This window comes from Atractosteus spatula, chromosome 16, assembly GCF_055471065.1.
Source record: "Atractosteus spatula isolate fAtrSpa1 chromosome 16, fAtrSpa1.hap1, whole genome shotgun sequence".
Lineage (NCBI taxonomy): Eukaryota > Metazoa > Chordata > Actinopteri > Semionotiformes > Lepisosteidae > Atractosteus > Atractosteus spatula.
This window is the reverse complement of record NC_142721.1, coordinates 4,943,455-4,969,668: the sequence shown is the minus strand read 5'-3', so window position 1 is coordinate 4,969,668 and position 26,214 is coordinate 4,943,455. Positions and strand designations below refer to the sequence as shown.

The 26,214-nt window shown below is 37.0% G+C and overlaps 1 protein-coding gene across 1 annotated transcript in view; it reads right to left on the bottom strand.

Annotated features, from left to right (window-relative positions):
* b4galnt4a (beta-1,4-N-acetyl-galactosaminyltransferase 4a) overlaps positions 1–26,214 on the bottom strand; it is a 165,474-nt gene that overhangs the window by 74,290 nt on the left and 64,970 nt on the right. Inside the window, exon 3 of the mRNA XM_088935150.1 lies at positions 3,545–3,643. Coding sequence (XP_088791276.1) covers positions 3,545–3,643 — 99 coding nt within the window. The remainder of the gene's footprint in view (positions 1–3,544; positions 3,644–26,214) is intronic.

Sequence of the window (26,214 nt, the reverse complement as noted above, 5' to 3'; positions counted from 1 at the left end):
TAGGGCTCAGGGATAGAGAAAGGACAACCTGTTCAGGTAGAAAAATATCTATATCTAAGGCAAGAGCTGGGGATTGTACAGCCAGGTTTGTCAATTTTATTCAATTCAAGGGAAAAAGAAAAAAAGACAAAATTGTAACTTTTCCTTAGGCTCTAAAGGAAATTGCCTCAAATATTTTTAACACAGCAGAGGTTGAGAGTCCATACAAATACACTTAAGACAGCAAAAAACAATTTTACATAAAAATTTAAGAAATTAAGGTGAATGTAGAAAAGTGGTTTAGATCTTCATCCTGTAACAATCCTGTGAGATTTTCAGTTTGATTTTCACTGTTTTATTTGAGTGCACAACATTAAAATCCAAATCAAATCCTGATACTATTCCAAAACTAAGAATCAACATGCATCTGCAAATGTTTACAATTACTTTCAAATAATAAGGAGGAAAATGCAAGATATTGCCTTTGTATGGAAAAAAATGAATAAAATTCATTAAATGTAGTTGTGATTTTGTCCTATACATGAGCAAGAGAAGTGGAAAAAAAGGGACACCAAAGTCAAAGCTGTGTGCTTCACCAGCTACAGAGTAGGTGTCATACTGTAGATGCTTGAAGGTGTCATAAACAACAGAGACCACATGCTGCTGTACAATCTGGCTCACCTCAATGTCCTCCCCTAAGGAGGCCAGGAACCTAAAGCACTGCTCAGGTCAAATGTGATTTCAGGGAGGAGTACTTCCTTATGAAAATCCTTCCTGTCTGTAGCTAAATTCCCCCTGTACTATATTTCAGGAGATAAAGTATCACAGCTGTCCTACAGAACAAATATCAAATCCACATTGAGAATAAGTACATTTTCTTTGATATTGTGCTGTGTAAGGTTAATGTAGCAACTTGGAATCAAAGCTTTACATTACAAGTTAAAATTAACAAAGTAAAACAGATGTTTTTGAATAATTTCTTCAAATATATATTTTATTTTTCTAAGTAAGAGAGGCTTCGGCTCCCCTGCAACCCTATATTGGGTAATGTGGTAAGAAAATGTATGCACATGGGACAGGGTTTCATTGATTAAATAATAATACCTAGAATCTGTCCTCAATTAGGGGTCGAGTCAATTCGAATATAGTGAAACAGCACCAATACACGCCCACACACTTACAGTATGTATAATGTGTATAGCTCTGCTCAGCCTCTGCCAGGATTCCACCAGGCCCAGAGCACACACAGCCCCACTATTACAAATTCTATAAATAGAAAATGACAAATGTTCCATCACCAAAACACTCACCATCTGCACCATCTACGTTTCAAGAAGGTGACAACACTTGGCAAACATGCGCAGTGTGCTGAGCCCTGTTATACATGTATACAGTACATACACTGTAGCAACCATCTTTACTTTCCAGTAATGTGCAACCTTTAATACTTGTAGTAATTTGTTGCATTTATGTAGCACATTTCATCCCAGAGAGGCTAACATAGGGGAGTGGACACAATACCGCTACCGCTGAAGATCAACGAACACCTGAGAAAAGTGTGGCAGCAATTACTATTAAGCATTAATTAGTAATAGAATATTAGGTTATGATGAGAATGTTATAATGCCTTTCTCTATATACATAGTACTTGTGTTTAAAACCATAGAAGAACAAAATCGGAAAAAAAAAACTTCAGTTGTACTGAAATTCCCCAGTGTCAGGTACAACAAAAGGAACAAATAGAACTACAATATGATAACAAAAATGAATAACAAGGATGTTAAGTGTCCAAATTAATTATTAAAAAATGCAATTCTTAAGTTTATGTCATTAATCTCAGTTATCTGAAAGTGTAAAATCATGGTCATGACTGACAAAAGATTGTACGTTTCAAGCCAAACATTTCTCCTATACAACTTTACGCACTTTGCTCAACTATAATCACTTCACAGTAAAACTGACAATTACATGAGGGAGATCTATAGCCATAGTGTTAAAATACTCAGATATTCTCAGGCAGTACAATCGTACAGTATGTAGTGTTATAGTTCTGGAAGCGATTAAATGGTGTTTGAAGCACAGGCCTGCATAATGTACAGGAATTCCTTTTGCAAAACCAAAAGCTCATTATACTAATAAGTTTTAGCCATGAGCTACTCACCCTCAACATTAAAAAAGATCCACTAATTGATTTAAGATATTTATTTTTCAACACAAATACCCCATCTGTGTGCCTGGAAAGTCAAAGAACAACGTCAATTCCTGCATATGCTGCCACAAATAACATAACTGCTCAAAAAGGGGAATGGCACACAAAGCTGGGTACAGTTTTTTTTCTGGCAAACTGTCAGTTGATCCGACACCCGTTGTGTCAAGAAGAGGGCAGAGATGTCCAGTTGCTGATGAGAGGCTAGTGAGAGTTATTACATCTGACGAAATGCCTACCGCAATACGCCTTTGACATTTGCTTTCACAAACCTCAGATGACACGGGGCTTTTTTCGGTGCAAGATAACCTCTGAAATTATTTCTCCAGCACATCAAAACCATAAATGGGAACTTCCTCTGCTGACTGAACAGAGAACGTTAAGCACGGTGACTGGTCCTGGATTTCATTGTTTATAACGTCGCTCCCATAAACATACAGTATCTGCAACAAGAGAAACTACATCCGATCCCACACCAGATTCACCTGTCTCCCCCCATCTCCATTTCCACCAAGTTCTAGGAACTACAGCACCAACATACAGTAGCAGTGCACCAGTATCTTGTCAAAAGAGTAAAATAAAGTTGTTAACCAATTAAAGGATTTTTTTTTTTTCTTTACGTCATCCTTTATTTTTTATCCTTTATATTCATTCTCAGTCAGGCTACGTTAAAGCAAAGAGATCTCATGTACGCATTCAGTTCCTGCCCTTCCAAGCCACCTGTTCCCTTAATTAAAACATGCATCATTAGGAGAGACAGATCTGTGAGTCTAACTCCCCTAGGGAAATCATCTGAGTGCACAGGGAGTAAGAGACACTGTGAGCCATGAAGCCTGAACCTTTCAGCTCAGCTACAGTATAACCTCTCTGGCCACATTTGTGAGAACCGAAATGTTTCAATGGAAAATGAGCTAACTTAGGTCACAAAATACTGTATTATAAAAACGTTCAGGTTCAACAAGTTCCTTGGTCTTGGAGTCATCCTTATACCTTATTCCGCTCACCAGTTTTGACTGTAGTGTTGGGAAAAGCCTCCTCTTGTATATTACATAGGCCAGAAAATCGCATTAAGACCCATTAACATTTCAAACACTCATTCTGATTTCAAAGAAGCATGTTGGGACCAGTCATAAATATGTGAATAGGAAAATGTTTCAGGCTTGCTCTTGCATGCAATTATTTTTTGCATAATTAGGTTATAATTTTAAAAAAATGTATTTGTTGATACAGTATGTAAGATATGTTTGTATGCATTTCTGAGGACTTTCTAACTGTTCAACATGCTGAAATTGCAATACTGAATCACACATATTGGTGGACATTATCTATCAGGCCCATAGAAAAGCCTGAAAATCTTACCTCAGGTTTCCACGGCAGCTTGTTCTGTTTTTGGATGAGAAACTTCCTCAGTTCAGTCAAGTCCCTGTTCTCCTCCCCATATGCATTAAGCCTGTCCTCCTGTTAGAGATTAAGGGGAAGACAAAGACAAATAGCGGTTGAATTCACAGACCTCACACAGTAGCCCAGAAGAACAACTTTAATGTGTTACCACAACAGCAAGCAACATGTCCAAATTTATAGTTAATTCTCTCCAGCTAAAGATAGACTCATAAAGGGAAATTTGAGAAGCCCTTAACTGGAGGAAGATTTGCACCCTGTGTAATTCTTTATAGGCTCTGAGTTTTATTCGACAATAAGACAATTCAGGTCTGCAATGCCAATGTGTACAAGCCAATGTGAAGCAACCTTAACAATTTTTAACAATATGTTAGCTGTTTTCTTGTAAGCCGAGAAAGTAATGGGCATGTTATTTTCTTGTAGCTTTTAACCCCTTTACTCAAAACATCCATCGTCTTTAAAAATATCATCGGAAGGAAAAAGAAATAAACAGTAATGCATTTATTTGCAAAGTCATAAGTGGGTCAGTCCTGAAATGAGTATGACTGATTTAATTACCTGGACTCTTGTTGTTTTGAGGTTATCTATACACACAACTTAAGCTTTTAACAATTGTGACCAATCAAGTACATAATTATTTGCACTACAAAATCCACAGAACAACAAACAAATTACCCCACGCCTTTCCACAGCTAGATGTGAAATGAATGAGAGGACAGCTTGACGTCCTCAGCCACCTCAGGTGAGGGAGTTGAGGAGCTTGGGGAAACAACAGTGGCTGAGGCATCCACAGCGGGCTAGATCAGAAAGCCAAGTGAGCCACTGCCAGCTGGAAAGGTCAGACTCCTTGCATCCTTCTTCAGAAAGAGACTAACAAATCTCTATTTGACAGCCACAATCGATGGCCCAAAAAATCAATTCTGGAAAACAGCCAGCACCCTGTCCCTTATTTTCTTGCATTCTTATATTATTTACTGGCTTTGATGACAGTGTGTCTTTGTTTTCCCTTTCCATCCTCAGCTCAGTGGTTTACCCTTTTGCTTTTAGATGAAAAGCTCCCTGATGGTTAAGACAATTACAACACAACCACTTGACCTTTTCCTGATTTCAGCAGTAAACCTTTGCTTTCATCTCTTTTCATATTTAATACCCCAATGGCAGATGCGCAACGTGGGTGCACATGACTTCACGTGAACAAACAGCAGATCCCTTGACACTAGACTGTGTAACCGACAAACTGTTCCTAGAAAATTATCTGCGACGCCTTTCTTGGTTATCCTTAATAAAAAATAGCTACTCGCCAAAAATATGAACCTCTAAAAATTATCCAGTAGTGTACAGTATGTGCATTAAATAGTCTGTTTCAGCAATAACGCTTTTGTGGAGGGCCTAAACTTCAAAGTGTTTGTTTCTGCTCAAGCTTGGTGAAAAGGTTCACTTTTAAGAAAAATTTGCCTTTGCTCTTGACACTGGAAATCGCCCCCTTGTCTAAACTGAACAAGCAAGAACAGGACAATGGAAAGATAAAAGGAAATTATCTGTAACTATTAAGGAGATTTACTTCACATTCACTTTTAAAATGTCAGCCTCTTAATACTTCTCACACAATCAAACATGACCTATCTTGTTATATATTCCCCCAGAAATAAATATTTTGCTGTCCTTAACCTCAAGGTTTGCATTTTAAAACCCTGAAGAGGTTAAGCGTGCTGGCATGCAATACAACGGATTGGCATCCCATCCTAGGCAGAGTACCATCTTGCACCCTCCAGCTCTTGCTCATTGTTACTCTAAGCAGTTACTCATCATGGAGAGAATGTGACAATTCAATGTGAGGTTGGTGAATGCCAGCGTTATTCAATTTCAGCTTCAAATATACTGTATGAATGGCACAATAAATGGAATTGAAGATACCAACAACACACAAATTTACAAATATGTGGTCAGTTTACAGTTAAAATGTCTTAGGGACCATATGACCTATTTCAATGATGTAATCAGCTGAGGTGTGTAATATCAGAACCAACTAACATAGTGAATATCAGATAATTCACAAAATATAAATTTTTTCATCACCCCACCCTCCTATACAAAATGCTTTTAATAAAAAGTGCAGGAACATACTTTCTGTCTTATGAAAATACCAGATACTAATATTTTGGTTTTTACCACAAGGTTTTTTGCCCTTTTAATCCCATTTTGAGCACAATTATATTTCTGAGTTTCCTCATGAGGTTAAGGCTGCAAGCCATATACTGATTTTATTTAAAGAACGAATGTGCACTGGGAAATATCCTTTTCTATTTCCCTTGAAAAGCTGTATAGTTTGTTTTCAAAACAATGCATTCTCTAATTTACAAAAGCTAAATGTCATTAATTTTAGAGGCCATTACGGATATTAAACATCTGCATCAGTATTTAAAGGGAGCTTTACTGAAGAGCACTTTTATGGACCTCAAGGTGTCATCATGTAGGAATAGAAAAATGGCTGAGAAATGAATGATCGGGACAAAACTAAATAAAATCCCTATAAATCAGAAAATTTTCCATTTTTTATTCTTGTCTTAGTCCCTGGGAAGAAAAGAGGAACAGAACCACCAGTAAGAAGAAAATGTTGCAGCAAAAAACATATCAGTCATTCAGAGATGAAAGCAACAGACTTCTCTACGACACCTCCTGTACTGTACATGTACACAGAACATTTGAATTAATATCATATTACAGTCAAATTTCTGGGTTATTAACCCTTTTGGAGGAATATCATTCACTGGCCAATTCTCTTAGCCTACAAGCATTTCTTGGTTGAGATGACATTTTAAGGCTGAATGTGTTGTGTACAATTCTTTTTCTCAAACAATTAACAATTACTGTACATCATGAAATATTGATCCAAAGAAAAAGGCTTTAGTCTTTGATTGTTCCGTTGCAACAGCTGATTTGTTCATCAATGTAACTTAGAATTTACAACTGAGAAGAAGATACAGGAGCTGCAGGAGTTCAGAACAAGGTACTCGGCTTAATTTAATTTATTAAATCCTGAAAAGCTGAAAAGCAAATGAACATTGGTAAAACTGAATCGTAGTTTATCTCAAAATCTGAAGGCTGGATGCAAAATGAACAACTTCAAACAAATGTAACCAGGACTGCATTAAAAAGCATAATAAAGCAATTAAATAAACTTAAAGGGCAATCAAAGCTTTTGGTTTCAATATGATGCCTTTTTTGAGACCCAGAATGACTGAATCAGGGGGATTTGAACAATTCAAGTACTGTATATGTAGTAATAATTAATTACAGTAATCCATTAACAGGTTACAGCATATGAATGAATGAATGAATGAATGAATGAATATGGCATATTGTTTCTGAAGAAAAGTTTGCATTTCTACTTTTATAACAAATTATGAAGTCAAATTTAGAGCAAATTAAAAATCAGTTGTAATATATCCACTAGACTGGTCATATTTAAGAAGTGACAATCAGACAGTTGTTTCAGCATTTTACACTGCTCACAAAAAGGGTTATGTACAGTACTTAACAAATTCTGGATTTGTTACTCTATGAAAGTGAGACATGAGAGACAAAAATAACACTAACAAACATCTGACTCTTATAATTTGACAATGGTTTTAACAAGTGTTTATAATTTATTCTGCTACTGTATGTCATACTTTAGAGGCAAAAGTTTTCATGAATTGAATTTTGTACATGGGACTTTTGTTTTCTTGGTTTCAGCATGAATATGGCTGGTCTTGCTGAGGCTGCAAGTGAAGCATATGTCTTGCTGAGTGAAGCATATGAGGAAATCGTTCAACTATCTGTGCTATAAATGTCAGGTTACCTCAAATTTACAGATTCATGGTTTAAAAAAACTCTTTTGGTATTCTTCTATGTTACCTCAGGTATATTTTCAGGCTATTCCTTTTGTCTGTTAATTAGATTTAATATTAAAATGTCCAGGGGTGGCAAATTCATAAAACATTGGATATAAGTACAGCCTTTTCTTAAAGATGGATAGTGAGATTAATGGATAGACCATTTTAGACCAAGGTTTCTGATCAATCTCATTTTTGGACAGTAAATAAAGCAGATAGCATGAAGAACTCAATCAACAGTGGTTCAATTATACACAGAAATCCTATGTTTTAATTAAGAGGATTGAAGATAATGCTATTCTTACGGCAGCATGATCTCAACTCTAAAGCATCTGATTATGAACTGTGTTAATTAAACAATTACCACCATTCAAAGTCTACACTTGTTGTTCTTGTTGCTGTTTCAAAAACGAAAGTAGCATAATGAAGGTATAAAGTGTTTTTTAAGATGATAATTTAGAGGTTCCAATAAGCAAATTTAAACATTTCCAGATTTAAGTAAAACTGTAAGAACATTGTGAAACTTTTTTGAAAGACAAGGAAAAGGAATACATCGTTACTAGTCTTCAACACCTACCGTAGTCAGCAGTGATGTTAAAAACTTTCAGTACTGAAATAAATATGCAGTATGGACTCCTCTTTGACAAATTATAGAATATTTTCACACAACATGAAATATCATAGTCAAATCAATACTATTAGTAGGTCCTATGCTAACCATTTCAAAACAAAGATTTTACACAAGCCTATTTTTTTTTCATTCCTTCACCAGATGAACTATATAATATTTCTGCACAATATCTTGGTAGGGTGGTTTTCTACAAATAGACTTTTTTAAAAATATCTGCAGGGTTTGGCAGTGTAACGTACTGTATATAGAGATAAGAGAGGACATTTTTATCTTAATGAGAATCACTAAAGCTGTTCAAAATAATAGACAGGCATAGAAATAAGCCCAGACCACCATATCACAATCACCTGTACTCAACCTCGCCCTCCAGCAATCCACAAATGAAGATCTTAAATTATTTTATACACCAGAAATCTTAAGCATTAAAAAGCAATGGGTATGAAAATGCCCCCATTAACTGCTCTAAAATATTCCTACTGCTTTGAGAGAGCTTGTGTCATCTCCAGCAGTATTTCTCATTAACTTCATATGAGGGAAGACATCAGCTATGCATACATCCTTTTTAACACTTGCATGGTCCTTTCACTTTCCACATGTTCATTAATGTCCTTGTGTTTGTGCCTGTGGCACTGTGTTTGAATCAAAGAGTTCTCTCTTACTTTCCTCCAATCACCTGAGCTCACTGGAAAATGAAACGAATTATTACATATTTTAAAGAAACATATAATATAATCTTTAAAGTGTTTGAAACCTCATCAGGAAGAACCAGATTTTTTAACATCTTTGCTCTTTTTCCATTTCACAACCATGGCAAGAACATGAGACCTTCAAATTTACTGAACTCATACAGTATGCGCCACACAGAAATGACAGGCTACTGATGCTAACATGCACAAGTGCACAAAGCTCTTTGATCGGACTCATTAAACACTGCTGTTTGTCTTACTGTCACACTAGTAGCATGGTAAAAGATAGCAAAAGCCTTTAAATTAAAGACACCTACTTGTCACTGAAATGACTTAAGTATAGCATGTGCTCCAAATTGTTTGCCTGATAGAAGAGGAAGATCACAGTATAAAAGATTTACATTTGAAGATACTGTATAAACATCCATTATCTAAACCTCTTTATCCAGGACAGAGTAGCAGGGGAAACCAGAGCCCAACCCAACAAGAAACAGGCACAAGGTGGGACACACCCAGTAAGGGACACCATTCCATCACAGGACAGACACAGACAAACACACACTCATACCTAAGGCCAATTTTCCTAGAAGACAATTAACCGAGGGAACAAGATATAAAAATACATTCAGCTTGTTTAACCAGTCTGTGCATGATATTCCTTCAGATCTTGAATTATTCTGTAAGCCCATTTTTATCTCATCACTGCATTACATTATTTTGATGTTATTTCACATAATTATTTTTGTATTTCAAGTTATGATGCTGAGGTTATGTTTATGCCTTTTAATTGCTTTCTTAGGTTGCATGGAAAAGAAAAAAGAACGAGCAATCACCTAAATTCTTTTCAGTGAAGACATATCTTATTGTTACATTTAATAATAATGATAATAATAAATAACAAACATCTTCATAAAAACAGCAATCCAAAAGGGTTCTGGCACCAGGAAACAGATGGATATACAAGAACACAATGCCAATGAGGTTAATTAATTCTCCTTGTTAACTACAAACAGAATCTGCTGAGAACTGATGTGGGAGATGGGGCTTATTTTTCAAATTGTTTGCTGGCAAGTGGAGCAAAACGTTTGGAGTTGACAACAGTGTTTTTCATTCCTGCAACCTGTGAAATAAAGGTTAATAACCCACACAAAGTAACTAGTGTGATTTACTTTCTCCCATCATTAAACATAACAAAAACAAAGCCCATAACACTGGCTAAGAAGTCATTGTCCCCACACTGATGAGCGAGGGGAATTAGTGTAGTGTGTGAATGGGAACGATCCGAGACAGCTGTGCACAGCAAAGCAAAATTTGAATCTCCTGTAAAATCACTGCTTCAGTAAAAGTCTTTGGCTAAAACAAGTAAGGGAATGCATACCATTCAATTGACAGAGAGAGGCTATCCTATTGAATTACAAAGGGCACCAGGAGGCTCCTGGATGGGACACCAGTCTAACACCGGATGTGCATACAGTACAGTACACAAAACCCACCTGTATGCAGAAAGACAATTTAGGAGATGGCTAATTAACCATGCCAGCATGTCTTTGGAAAGCAGGAGAAAACTATTTGATCCTCCTGGTTACTCTTTGGGTAACACTGAGTCATTTTAAGTGGGGATGTGAAACTGCAAAGGCAGAGGGGCAAACAAAATTGGACAAGCACCAAGGAAATCACCATTCACACATTGCAACAAACGGGCAGGTTCTTAAGCACACCTTGACATCCTTTTCATTTTATTTAATGGGAGTCTTTTCAGCATTCATGAGCAATGACATGCCGAAAGCCCCAACAGAGATGAATCGGGGGTTTTATTTAATAATACATTGTAACTAATAAGCCACCAGGATTAAAACGGTCTGTGCCTCAGGGCTCCCTATGGGATCGGCTGTAACAGCTTTTCTTAATAACTGATAACCATTTTCTGACCTTATGAGAGGTAAAGCACATTTTCCAAATCATTCACTGATATCTGAGCTGCCTCTGCTTTTGAATAAAGCTAATGTGTCCTCTAATCTTTATTGATTATGTGTGTCAGATAGCAGAGAGCAGCAGTCTCTCAGACACTGGCAATGAAACTGAATCTGACTAAAACTGCAAAATTATAAAGCTGTATATATATCCCTAGTCACCCATATACGAGTTTATTTAGTAGAATATCAGAATCAATTCTAAATATCTAGGAAGTGTTAACATTGTAATTTTGGGACCAAAGCAATCGTGCTTTTCCTGCACAAACTTATATCACTAAAGAGGGTATTTGCATCTCTGCAGCTAACGTATGCTCTATTTCAAGAGGAAATCAAAAGAACAAGTAAATCCCAATGCCAGGAAGTGATGAATGAAGCCAAAACGTTCTGATGAATGAAGCTGGTGAGGCAGCCTCTCATTAGCTAGCAACTGCATGACTGTTGTAAATTTCAAGAATAAACATAAAATTTGGGGATGCTCATGTCACTCAACCCCCAAATCCAAAGTCCCCACTGAGACACCCCACACAGCTGTAAGGTGCTGTGCAGGTTACTGTGTAACAGATATGGAGTGACACAGGAATGGGCCTGTCAGAGGAGAGCATGCATGTTTGCTCCTATGTGCGGCTGCAGGGCTGGTGACAAAGAGCTAAGTTGATTAAGAATTGTCAGTTGAGAATACTGAGGGTAGAAAGTAGTTATTATAAAAGCCACGCCACTTGGAAGTTTAAACTATAATTTCTTAATTTAAAAAACCTAACAACAAGGTTCAACAAGGGATAGTTTTTTTATTTAATAAACTTTGATATAACAATTAAAAATAAAGATACAATATTCATGGGACAATATTGAACATGCTTCAGAAGCAATTATGGTTTCATTAATTATGAAATGTGAGCTTCTTTCCTGTAAGATTGTTAAACAAGTTAAATCAACAAAGAAATATAATGCATTCAAATTCCTGGGCTTCCAAAGACAGCAAGTAAACAATGAAGTATTGATCATTTCTCAGCAAAATATTTATACAAGGAATAAAATAGGAACAACTAACAAAATTATTCAGTGGGGAAATTAATTGTGCTTTTTTGTGTTTATATTTTCTAATTTGCTCACTTTCTGGCATGTTCTGAAAACCTCTCCTATAGTCTCAAAGTAAAACATATAAGCATTCTGTCACAACACGGACAAGCTACTGTATCTTTAAAAAGGGTCTCAAAATAAATAATCCATGTTAACACTATAAAAACTTCATTGAAAACATGAAAAAAAAATATATATAGCTTTGGGAAAACTGATATTCCCATCTTTGAAGAACGGTGTTACTCACCACCATGCACTAGTTTTAAAAACACTAACAAACGCATGTTTCTGTAATCCCCCAAGTTAAAAACGAGTGGGACTGAATCATTCACATTAATTAAACAAATGATATACATCGCACTCAGAGATGAATTTATAATTGAACAAAAACCAGCCCGTTATCTGCAAGTCCATGCTTCCTAAAATATAAAACCCCAAAAGAATGATTAGCAAACAGACACTTTGACACATTTCCAAGGAAACTACCAAAGTTTCTCAGTCACTTACTAAACTAGTGACAAACTATTCCCATACTTACAGGAATCATATTTCCGGTGACTTCTTCCATAGCCCTGCCCTGTGTAATGAATGAAAAGCCATTTGCTCAAATGGAAAGATATACTGTAGAAGCAAGAGAAAATCTCACCATCCAAATTGTTCTGCACTCAACCAGCATTAAGCATCATCATGGCAACTAAATATAAACTAAAGGGAGTCCTGATATCTAACTCCTGCATATTCCACACAAATTATTCATAATCCAGATTACTGCGCCACATTTTATGGAAAAAGGTGCTAGGAAAGGTGTATTCCTGCTTTAACAAATGATTGCCTGAACAGAAGTTTAGACCCGGCCCTGATTACTGGACATTTCAAAATCTCTACCACAGACTAATGCTCCCAGACATTACTCAAAATATTTCAATTCAAAGGAAGTTAAGACGCTCAAAAATAAGCAAATGAGGATCTACTCGGTGTGGTTATAAAAACAGTTTGTATTTAAGATGGAGAAGTACTTTGGAAAGTAAATATGTATTTATGATTAAGTAGCAGAGTACAGTAGAAACCTGTTATGGTGAGCATTTTAAGATAACAAAACTGGAGCTGAATACTGCAATGATATTAATATTTCCATCAACACTGGGTGTGTGGCTAAAACTATTACAAAATTATGTACAGTATATACAATTTCAAAGCTTTTAAAGATTTATGTAATTCCAGATTATGGAGAAAACATCTAGATATCGCTGAGGATAAGTCAAGAAGGACAATAGTGAAAAAATGGTAAAAGACCTTGTAGCCAGAACCACTTGTTCTATCAACATATTGATCCACACTTGTCTATAAACACACACATTTCTCCGTCTTGGTAATTAACCTCTATAGCTCATTTCCTCCCTACACCAAAAGAAGGTCACCAAGCTGAAGGTTTATATTTTAAACTTTTTTTTTCAGTTATTCTTTTACCTAATTCTGGCACTTTTCCTGAAACGATTTTTAGTTTGTCTTTATTTAGGTAAAAGCTGAACATCATGAATGCCCTGAGAGGTGGCCTCAGCAGACAAAATGCCCTTTAAATTCTTACTTACGAAACACACCTAATTTCTCGTTTTGTTTTCTAATTTCAATGGCAGGCTTTTCACTGCACGAAATCTAGATGCTTATACAATTCAAAACCTCAGACAAACTGACACCGAATACCTAGCATTCAATTACCTTTTAACAATCAATCTATTAACTGAGCGATCTGCACCTGTTCATTGGAATGCAAAATCGGGACACACAGAAGCGCATCTCATGCTCCATACCTAAATCTAATTTCACTGGTCATACACAACGCAGGTTCACCTCAGGCACTGAGGACACTGTTCAGTCATTGAGTGTTGATGTGAGAATGATGTGCTGCTCTTAAATGACTGGTATTTGATTTATTTGCGTAGAATTAAATTCCAGATAATTAATACAAAAAATGTAAAGGAAATATAGTGGAAAATATATCGTGGAAAACAGTGGGTTTGGATGGATTCGATGTGCGAGAATATAATAGCAGTGATAAGTACAGCAGAACATCATCTTCTATCATGTATTGAAGGAGTGTCATGAGCAAGAACTTCCAAAAAGGGCCAGGCTGTGAGAAGACATTAACCTATAACTTTTGTTGTGGTTTCATTGATCACTAATGACTCTAGCAAGACTGATCAACTAAAGGGAAAAAAATACATGTTTTGCAAACAAGATTGATTGGAAAAAGAGGACGGAAATCTGCTAACAGAGTTTCGATTATCTTCAAGTCATTAACCCATCATCATGTGCTGCTACAGAATAAATTACTTCCTTTTAGCAGCAAAGTCCCAGCCCTGCCAAGACCCCCTAATCCTTTAACCAACAAAGTTGTTCCTTCATGTCCTTATCACCAGCTGTAAATGTTTTGCCAGTGTTACTTAACCTGGGTTTAAAAAAGGCCCAGGTGATATTTGTTGAGACATTAATGTTCTTGAACATTGCCAAAAAAAACAACACTAACAAATAAAAATGTACATGTGGCAAGGATATTCAATGGAGTGATAAATGGTTTAATTCACTGATGACTCTTCAATCTGTCATTGCATGACAGTACGATTGGCATGTTTCTTCAGTGTTTTCTTACAAACTGAAAATGTTACATAATGGGAATGCTAATTCCTGAATACCAGTCAAAACATATTGCAAGAAAAATCTATTTCTAACAAACACTATTCTAATGTATGTAGACTAGCTTTTTTCCCCATGTGACAGGAGTGTAGTTACTGTATCATCTTTGTCTGTAAATTGAAATGGCATCTATGGAGTCTGACTGCAGACCCCCTCAGATTACTTTGCGGTCCATGGAAGTCAGCAATACCGTACTTGTTAGCCACTTGCTTCACGTTTGAAGAGAACTTTTTGATTTTTCATCTTTTACACTGTGGCTAAGCCTCCCTAGTCCACCAATTAGTAAGAACTATTACAATTTTGACAAAGTGCTGGAGTAAGAATTAAAAAAAAACACCTTCATCTGTGTCAGTGTAGATGGTAAATTTAGCTTCAATTCTGAAGATGAAGCTGCTTTCAGAGTCTTTAGTCCTAGGACCAATATAATTGTGGAGTGCTTATTATTTGAACATCTAAAATAGGTGAGGCATATTTTCATAACAATTGAAAAATAACAGCAGACCTGTGGACTGGTAAAATGCACCACAGCTAAAAAGAAATCCTGAGGAAGTTCTATTGAAAATATTATATAAATAGTTCATAGTTTCACATATGTCTTTATGTATTCTTTGGTTATCCATTTGCAGCATTCCAGCAGCATGCATTTTAATTATAATCTCATCATACGTGGGGCTTTGTAAAAATATAATATGCTTCAAAACTGCATATTAATCAATCCAAGATGAACTAAGGAACTGATGAATGAATAATTAAATGAGTAAAATGCCAGCAACCCTCCCCCATAGCATTCCCTATTCTGCAGAATCCCTGCTTGGAAACCCCTCTTTAAATTTCTCCAAATGATCTCCTCTCGTCAATAAAAAAGGCTGCTGCCGGACTGAGCGTTTAAGCTGTACAATTAAAATTAATTAAAAACATGTTAGCATCACTGTCAGTTAGGTTCTAATGGTGCATTAAATTAAGAAAATGACTGGCTGTGGGCATAAGAAGACAGAGAGAATAGCAAAAGGGCAGAGCAGCAGGCAGTCACAAATTTAAAATGCCATCCAATACCTTTCATATTTCCTACAAATGATTAAGCTGAAAAGATGCTGCGCTGTTTCAAATAAGATATTATGATTCTAATGCAGGACTTAGTGCAATGTCAAATGTACATTTGGGTTTGCTTTTCACATCTGTGACTGGACAGTTTTTTTCACCTTTTCTCAAAGGACAAGTCAACCACTGGGATTGAGGCACAGCCTGGAATTCTTAGCTACAGTGGTCACTCCGAACATAGTAAGGTAGCCATTGTTCAGATTAGGATTTCTCAGGAGCTATTACCAAATCTATAACCCATTTTCCTTCTTTCTTACAAGGTTTCAGCACCCAAACTGACTTGTTGATAAAAAAAAATCTTATTATAAAAACTTGACTCTCATTCTTCAGCGTGAGAAGATTTTATAACATTGAATCAACACAACGGGCAAAATAAAACCAGTTGTGTGTGAGCCTCTCTCGAGTCTCCCTCATTTGGCACGTCCATTCCTCCAGTTATTTGAAAGGGCTCTCCTTCCTGGTTTGGTTAAAGATAAGGCACCTATGAAATAAAACGACTCCCTGTCAGAAATTAAGAAAACTCACATTTCATCTCAGCAGGATTCCAATGGAATAACAACCAGATATTTATCAAGGATTTCATTCCAGTCTTAATACTGTGCCTGAATGTGCTCTATCTAAATTTATTCAGATTTTGCAGTGCACTCTTGAATAACTGTCTAGAATGTATAGACATATCCTCAGTTCACACAGTCAATACTTTCATTCCTTTATGATTCAACAAAACCTTTAAATATTGTACATTCTGTCATTCTGTCACATAGATTTTATTGGGTGGTTTAAAATGGTGGGAATAGAATATTTGATTTATTTGATATCGGGAACTATTATTTTTAGAGGAGCAACAAAACTATGATGAAATTCTGTTTTTAACAAATTTACAAATCCAAAGTTAACAGAAGATAAGAAGTAGCAGTATGAAACTTTAGTCTGAAAAAACTAAAAGAGAAAATTTATTTTTTCAAGACCGGATTGGCACTTTACACAATGTTGTGTTTCAGTAAAATGGTTTCCCTGACATAAAGCAAGTCATTAAAAAGTATGGTAGAAAAGTCTTAAGTAATCAGATATCCAGAGCAAACCATAATTTCTCACTTTCCATTTTAATGGGAGCCTTTTTGACAACTGACATACTGTAATCGAACATGGTGCTCTCTGAGCTGGCCTAAATGAAGTCACTGAAACATCTCCAATCAGCACCTTTTCCTCTTCCCTCCAAAACAGCTCAGTCCCAATAATTGGTTCACAGAGATTCTAAGCCCAGAGCTTTACTGAGCTTTCAACGTGATTTATCAACCATTTAATAACTGCCAGTAACGTGATTATTTCTGAGACATTTCTCCAGATACTGTAGATGCTCATTTATTTTTTCTGAGTAAATCAATTGAGTTTCCTGAACTGCCTCTTCTCCGTGGCTTCACAAGGTGATAGGATGTACAGTACAGTACATCTCAGATGAGTAATCTAACTCAGGAAGCAGAGAACGCCTGTGCCGACGCCTCTTTAACCTGATCAGATTGTGAGAAAAGATCCCGCCCAGTGGAGTTTCTGCAAAGGTGCCACCATATTCCAGTAGCTTTAACCCATTTTTGCTCCACTCCCTCGCTGACAAAGACGCGGCGCACCAAACAGAGGGGCAAGGAAGAGCAGAAGAAGGTGCTCATGGCCGGTTCCCACTGCACTACCCTGGCACTCCTGCAGAGTCGCTACAATAGGGAGTGCAGCACTACAGAATTACATACAGGACGAGAAAAACTGAGAAAAATGACAACTGCGTGTTCTTCTTTTTCACTGCGCTGGTGAGCTTGATGTGGCCACCTACTGTTCTGTAGGCTCCAGACCGGGAGCCATGACGCAGCGCCTTTACCTCCATTGAAAATGTTCAAAATGTTGTTCCCCTTTAACAAAAAAAGGCCATAGAAAAAAATCTCAGATAAATAACCAAAGCCTAGTTTGTTTGTTTTGTCCATTTACCTGTGGTACTACTTTTTTTATACATATATATTCCTCCTTCTTTTGCTTCCACTGTAGGCTGAAAACCTAGGCCCTTGTTCCTCAAGCATTTCTCTTCCACTGTAATTTTAACACATTGATCCGCCTTAGAAACAGAGCCTTAGGGGGTATTTATAACGTGTGGCCTGTCATTGTGAAGCTGAAATATGAAATTCCATCAGCTCCCCCCTCACAGGCTGCTCCTACTGCCTCTGTGTCACTCCTGCTGCCGTGGCAACCAGCACCTGCTTCTTTTTTTTCTTTTCCTGTCTTTTGTATTTGGTTGCATCCTGAGAGCATGACAATTTAACCTGTCAGTGGATCAATGTTTTTTTTTTAAGTGCAGAAGGATGCTCATGTTTATTAATTATTAATTATTTTCAAGATCTGGTTTTGAGCACCCTGTCAAGCATATTTTGGTGTTATTTCACACACACACAATAAAGCACAAGAGAGAAAATGAACAACAGATTGTACAGTACCAGGTATTCTAAATACTGTATGTTCGGTGGCTAATAACCTGCTTACAAAATTACTTTATAAGAAATATACTTTGTTTCCTCTTGTTGCTTTAAAGACTTGAATAAGTAATTATACAGTACATACCAGGAAAAAATTCTTACAAATTGTCTTACAAATTTATTAGTAACAATCAAAGCTCTGAAGTACAACAAGAAATAGTATACAGTATAGCAATAAAGATGTTTTTCATGGCATTCCATTCATATTTTTCTATGTAAGGTAATATGAGAGGTCTTATTTTATATCAATTAAAGCAAATGAGATAGTCACCACAATCCCCTGTGCAGCACAGGTGGAAATATTATATAATAAGGTCAAAATACACCCCTGCCTTTTTTACTTTTTTGCACTGTACTGTATATACAGATACAGTATAAACAGTTCCTCAATAAGGTAAATGCTCTGCTTTGGGCAGAATTAGTTGAGTTAGAATGTAGATTGCTGGCAGTTTCTTTTCTGAAAAGCTATGCTTATTTAACATCATCACTCATGGTGTCTATCTGCAAGGGCATTACCTGAGATTACCAACCACTGTTTGGCATTAAGAAGCTTATTTTCGCTTGTTCTACAGAACTGGCACAGTCCCTGAAGACTGCAATTCCACATTGCTTCCAGGTATGGTACTTGTACATCCAAAACTGCTGGAAACCTGTAAAAAACCCGTCCAGCGCAGGTCAATTAAGCACATAATCTCAGTTCAATACTTCACAATAGGTGCAGAGTAATAATAATTCAGGCCTTGGGGAGTAGTTACACCTTGCCATGTGGTGACAGAAGCTCAGGCGAGCAGCGAGGCTGTCAAGCCACTGGCTGCCCCTCTCGTGACCCCAGCCCAGGGGCTAGCGGAGAGAGTGAGAGAGTGAAGCTTGGAAAAGAGACAAGCGAGGAGGTGGGAGCCTGCCAGACTGACGATGGAGACAGCTAGTCTATCCACACCTGTAGCACACGCTGATGAGAGAAGACATCTGTAACACCGGCTTGACAAATTACGTCAGTGACTGAAAGTATGTTTGGGATCTTGTGATGATGTGACATATACATTATTGGAATGCTACCACAGAGAGGAACACCTGCACATCAGACCAGCAGAGCTCGGTTGCCCAGTAGATACACTAAGTGATAACAAAATGCAAGTGTAATTGATTTCATTGAAGCTTAAGATGAAGAAATTTAACAAAATGATTTTTCTGATGAAAAGCCAGAAGAATTTTTTTCAAACTCAAAACAAAATTCTACAATGTTTCCAACCACATTATTAAGCTCAAGTAATAATCTTCTGTAAAGGTTGTCATAATTACAGAAAATAATCCATATTTTTTCACATAGTGAGACACGTCATCACTCTGTACAGTGCGATTAACTTTCACATTGCCGCTTTCATTAGAGAAATTGAGGTTGGCAGAAAACATTTGTGTGTACATACCAAGGCTCTGTATGTCTGTCTGTATCTGTATGTGTGCCATACAAAGAAGCAGCTACAGTACCTACGCAAATCACCTATGCAGAAAGAAAATCCTTGCTTTTTTACATTTTGACGGTGAATACACCATGGTTCAACATCCTGGGTCTAGAGACAGATATGCACACACTGCAGGTATCAAGTGCTCTTGTAGGTCAGACGTTTCACGATAAACACATATCTGTTCAAAAATGGCAGTCTACAGTATGGACAGTGTTGCAGGAGTAAGATGATACCATTGTCCATTCTTTGCCTCTACTGCAGTTAAACAGACCACTGAAACATCATCCCAGTGACTATTAATACTACACAGCTCCAAACTCACCAAGCCCAAATCCTGTCATCCCATTAACAAGCTTGATCGTACTGAGAAACACTTCACTGCAAGTGGCATAAAAGACAATGTGAGAAGTCATTTCCTCTAGTGTATGAAAAAATAGGGAGTGTTTCTGTGCTAAAAACAAGGCCCCACCCCCAAAATTCAAATAAAGCCCCACTGGCTGCAATTTGTCTGAAAATTGCTCCTGGTAATTTCCTCAGTTCCTCTAGTCAGCTCTGAAACTCAGTTCCATTCAGCAGTTTTAAGGGTAAATTTCAAATGATTAAGCAGTATTTTTGAGTTCATATGAATATATACAGTATAAAGATGCAGCAAAACAGCAGCCAAAGACTATTTGTGTGGCACTCAAAAGCAAATAGCCTAAAATAACATGTACTGTAATCATCTACATACAGACACAGGAAATAAACAACTGAGAACTAAACAAATTTGCATCGAAAGTGCTTTTATCATACAGTAGTGCACTTAACACTGTTATAGAGATACCCTCTAGCTGTGTTGAACTGTGACAGTTAAGCAATGATATCAGCTTATTATTACTATCAATTTGTCTTGAATTTGTCAGCGGCCTAAAACATCTTTGGGGTTAAAAGCAATGACACAAAAACACATGCACAGAATTTTTAACAGGGTAGATAAATAAGACAAACAGACCAGACAACAACGTCTTTCAGAAACATTTCTGTTATCATGCTAAAGACAATACAGTAGTTTTGAAGTATATACATACCAATGAACTCTATGGTATATTACAACGCTTAAAACATTATACAGTATATGCCTGAAGCTTCATATAAGTGGACTTACTGTATCTGCGTCTAGTGAAGTCTCTTTTGATTATAAACAAATGATTGATGACTACATTTTGGGTAGCATTACACAGGCCATCCTTTGCAATGTAGAGGAAACTCTCTCTGATGTTCATTAAAGACATTTTCAAACCAAAGCAGTAATGTGGATCCCTGAGGGGTTTCCAATATTACGGTCAACTAAAACTGCATAATGAGTTAAGTCTTTTGACCAAATAAATGGGAAAATAAATGTAAAAGTAGTAAAGTGACTAGGACAACATGGCTTACAAACACAAATAAAACAAATGAATGTGTTTGAGAATATTAAATATATACATTAGCTTCAAACTCTCAGAAAATTGGTAACTGAAATTATAACTGAATCTCTCTATATGAGAAAACTCTAAACAAAACCCTGTCAAAAGCCTGTCAAAAACACACTTTGCAATTTGTCTGTACATCTTTCTCACATCACCCTGAGAAACGATCTGTGTGGATATGTGCCTGAATACTCAAAGCCTTGCCCTTTACAAATAACTTACTCTCTCCCAGTCCAGGCTTGTATGGAAAGGACAGTACTGTTCAAATATCATCAGCGAGCTAACAAAAGATGATGTAAAATTAAAGCAGTCTCACATTTGTGCTGCAAATCCTTGAACTTGCCTTCATAATAAGCCACTGAGATCCTAACGTGGTCTTTAGAGAGATTCATCTATACTGTATGTTCTAGGACTATGAGACATATACTCTTATCAATAATGGATCTCTATCTGCACAGTGAGAAATCATATACTAGTGATGCCAGTATTATTCAGAATTAGATATAAACACAACTAAGACTCATACACAATATTTTATTCATGGCTCCTGAATAATTTATGAAGACCCTCAAGGTGAAGACATCACTTTGTTTTAAGATTTTGAAAGATATTCCTGACTTTAACAAGTTTCTGCTTATAATATGACATGTTTTCAATTGTTTTATCTAGGCACTGGATACAACAATTTGTATGGACTTTAAAACACATTTTCCAATAGGCACAAGGCCATATAACACATTGGGTAGCTGCCAGTCCTTATAAAAAAGAGCCTATCGAGGAACTTTTAGATTCCTTAGAAATGTTGTGATTCTCAACAAAAACCTAAAGTTTATTTTAGTACGTTGATCACTACATCTAAGCCATCATAATGGACGGGGTCAGGATCACCGAGGAGACTGTCCTGGCAAGTGACAAGTGCAAGGCAGGATACGACCTGGAAAAGTCACCGGTCCATCGCAGGGCAGACACACAGACACAAACACCCACACACTCACACCAGAGCCAATTGTGCCATACTGGTGACCTACCAGTATGGCTTTGGAAAGCAGGAGGAAACCACAGCACCTGGAGGAAACGCAGGGGAACATGAGGAGAATATTTGAAAGCCATCAGATAGCATCCCTGGTCAGGAACTGAACCCACCCTTTGTTGCCTTATTTTCATGCCAAATTATGATCAGTCTTACCCTTCGTTGCATTATTTTAACCATTTATAGATAGCAAGAAAAACTGCAATGAGATATCTGCCATAAACCTATTGAAATGCAGAAATACAATCCTTATGAGAGGTGTGCATGGATATTGCATAGCCACCATGCAGATACAGTAAATTGCTATTTACACCAAGTGCTGTTGGATGGAGAAGGTGAGAGCTCTCTTCAGGTATGGCATTTAGGTTCAGTATCCAAACATCATGTTTCAGACTCTGAGGGTTACTCTTTGATATCTGAAAGAATTGCTCTCCAATTATTTGTGTTTTTCTTATACTGTATGTAGTAAAGTACTGTTATCTGGACAACTCAGTGAGTAAGGACCAGGCTCAAGGGCTGAAACATTCATATTGCATCCAAAGCTTACCACAGGCCTTTTCATACCACATCTGTAATGCTTTTTTGTCATAGAAAATTCCCACATACTTTATGTAGCTTCAAATGTCAATTTCCATTGATAATGATGAAATTCTGAGACATGCTGCACACTTTCATCTGACGGTTTACAGTGCGATACGAATACTGTATATTTAAAACTATTGTGTTTATATCTTATACATCTTGAAGTGGTAGGTATGGAATTGTGTTTTCATTTTCACTGTATTGATGGTTTAAATTTCGCTGATAAGACCCCATAAGCCTTTATGTATCTAGGTTCCATTTGCTATAAGGATTGTGTTACTTTGAACATCTAAACTAAAAAAAATGCATCTCAATGTCTTCTGTGTATTCTCTGATATCTACTTCTGTGAAATGACAGATAATGGGTTCATATTACTCCTGAAATCCAAAAGGTCAATAAAAAAATAACCACATTTGTTTCTGGCTCACAGGATTTTTAGTTTGCTTGATTTTACATGCTCAGTTTCCTGGAAGGGTAATTATTCTATACAGACAGAAAACCGGTACAAGTGAAAAAAGTTATCAGAGCAGGCAAAGCTTATGTCCTGCACAATCTCATCACTTAAGCTCAGGTTAAGGTTAGTTCTGCAGAATCCGTAGCCGCATTAACACTGTGCATCTCATAATGTTAGAAATTCACGCCACAACAGTGTGGATAATGCCATTTCTCATGATGTTAGGCAAACAGAAATGAACCATTAAGAGCAGAAAGAAACCAAATTGGCCAAAAAATCATAAAAAATGCCATGCTTTTGATATTATCTACACATTTTCTTGGTCCCTTGTGGTACTATAGTATGCAGTATGATTTATGTGCTTATCTGATGACCCAACTATCCCACTGCAATCTTATTTTGACAATGCAGCAATTACTATTCTCCGTATGCTTCATGTGCTTCTCTTGCATTAAAGCAGTTTTATCTATAGTGTACTGCTGTCCTTTGCATTTTAGTGCCTTAATGCACTAATTACTGTTTAGATCAGAGAGAGAGAATCCTTATCTTATTGCTGTGTATATTTGTGTGCAATTACCCCCCTGTCTTTACAGTGAAGTAAGTGATGTTGCAGATTTCTGGAACATTTCTGAACTGTTAACAGCATGGCAGTACTATTAACCTTGGGATTTCATACCCAAAAACAGCCACCATCAAAATCTCACCATATTGAATGCACCAATAACCGGCTACAAAGTCTTCCAAAAAGCAAAAAAAAGTCAAACTGCCTTTGCTTTCTTCTATAGACAAGGAAATAAGATTTTTATTATTGAAAGAAGCTTTAAATGTTAACATGCATTCTATTAATAATTCTATTAATGTTTGAAAGTACTGCTATCAGGGTTCTGCAACAGAATGAACATTACATTCTGCTCTGGCTACAACCAGCATGCGCTGTATTTTCTCTGTAGATTACTCAGATACAGCCACCACCTACCCAAGACACAATCAAGTGTCTTAACAAGACAAGCCTCTCTCTTTCCTAGCATTAATCCCGCATCAGCAGGGTCCGCTTGTCGGCACGCCTGTCTCCATTTGGTGGTTTGAACCAAATCTTTGAGCTGACGTTGCCATTAACTGCGACCGAGAGATACTCCAACTGGCGCGTCGCTCCGCCTACCGTCGGAGTGGGGGAGGAGAACAAACTAATGTAGCCAATTCATAGAGGGGGATTATTAGGAGGCATGGGAAATTTGGCTCGGATGCCGGGGTTACACCCCTACTCTTTTCGAGAAACACCCTGGGATTTTTAATGACCACAGAGAGTCAGGACCCCAGTTTTACGTCCCATCCGAAAGACGGCACTTGTTTTACAGTATAGTGTCCCCGTCACTATACTGGGGCATTAGGACACACATGGACCGCAGGGTGAGTGCCCCCTGCTGGCCTCACTAACACCTCTTCCAGCAGCAGCCTTAGTTTTTCCCAGGAGTCTCTCATCCATGTACTGACCAGGGTCACACCTGCTGGGCTTCAGTGGGTTGCCAGTTGTAAGTTGCAGGGTGACATGGCTGCTGGCACTAACAACACAAGCCTCTAAAGGCCTGAATATATTTAGTGTACCTCATTACCAATAGAGAGAATCAGCAATGAGGAATTTGTGCCTTCTACATATAAACAAAAATAAAGAGCAGCGTGCTAAAAGAATACACAAAAATAAAATCTTATGACAGCATATGAAGTATTCTTTCAAGACCAAAGAAAACTGTTGAAGTCCATCAAATGTGTTAACAGACTAAAAAAGGCCTCACTAAACACTTACATATTTTACAACAGTACTTTATTTGATATTTGCACTCAAAAATGCATTTTTTACTTTAAGCCAATTAATAACAAAACACACAGTCCACCACTATGAAGGACTTGTTTGTAGGTGTGTGTTGGGGGGAGGAATTGTTGACACACAATGTCATCACAACTTCACATATGTCATGCCAACCCCTTTTGTGCTTTCTAATAACATTCAGCTTCAATCAGACGTTTTCTATGATTATGTTCTTTATTGCCATATTGAAATTGTAAGCACTGTGTAGATCATATCATAGGAAAAAAAAGAATGACAATTTGATTTACATTTTTGATGTTCTGAGAAGGTGCTGAACAAATCTCTTGATAAAAAATCCATTTCCATTGGCATTCATCAGCTCTTCATGACAGCTGTATTTATGCATGTGAGTGCTGAAGTATTACGCCTAAGTGCCAATAAATAATAATTTAATGAGCAAAAATGTGGACAAAAAAAGAGAGCCAGAATGATTTGTTCCTTTAAGAAACACAGCCAAAAACCTAAACCATGACAAAATGACTTTGCAGTAGGTATAATTTTATAGTAACAAATGTTTTATGCTCATGAAATAGTATATTAGCAAATTTGCCTTTTCAGTATCTCCACAGATCTTCCGGGTCTCACAGTGAGGGATGAGATACCTAAAGCTGAAGTGAGAAGAAACACAGGCTGATCTCATTACTTTGTGGTATTTAACCCATTAGGACAAACAGAAGCAACCTAAAAGCTCACTATGAGCATACTATTCGTAAAAAGCTATAGACTTTTACTAATCCATAGAAATGGACGAGAACACATAAGAGCAATCTGACAGGTTTCTTCTGTAGATTTATTGTAGATAAAACATGAACAGAATAAAGGGTCTCTATCCTGAAAAAGATTTATCTTTCTAAAGCATTTTCTTGACATCATGCTTCTATAACTTTAAAGTCTGAAACTATATAAGCCAGGGAACTAATATTATGGAAATTGGATAATGGACCATGTAATTGGGTGTTTTTGAACCCCAGCGCCCGTGGGGTTGGCTACTGCTCTTAATAGAGTGGTATACAGTAGTTTCACAGCTTTAGTGCAACATTATAATACTGAACAAGGCCAACACCAAAACGCTTATGTATGGAGCGGTCTTGGAATGATAATATGATACTTGTTTGAACTTATTTTAATAATGAATGAAAACTGTTGCCTTGAGCTTAAGTTCTGTGATTTTTCTTTTACATTTAAGCAGCAGTGCTCATCATAGGGATAATCACGAGAGGTTTATAGACTGCTTAATAGAGTCAA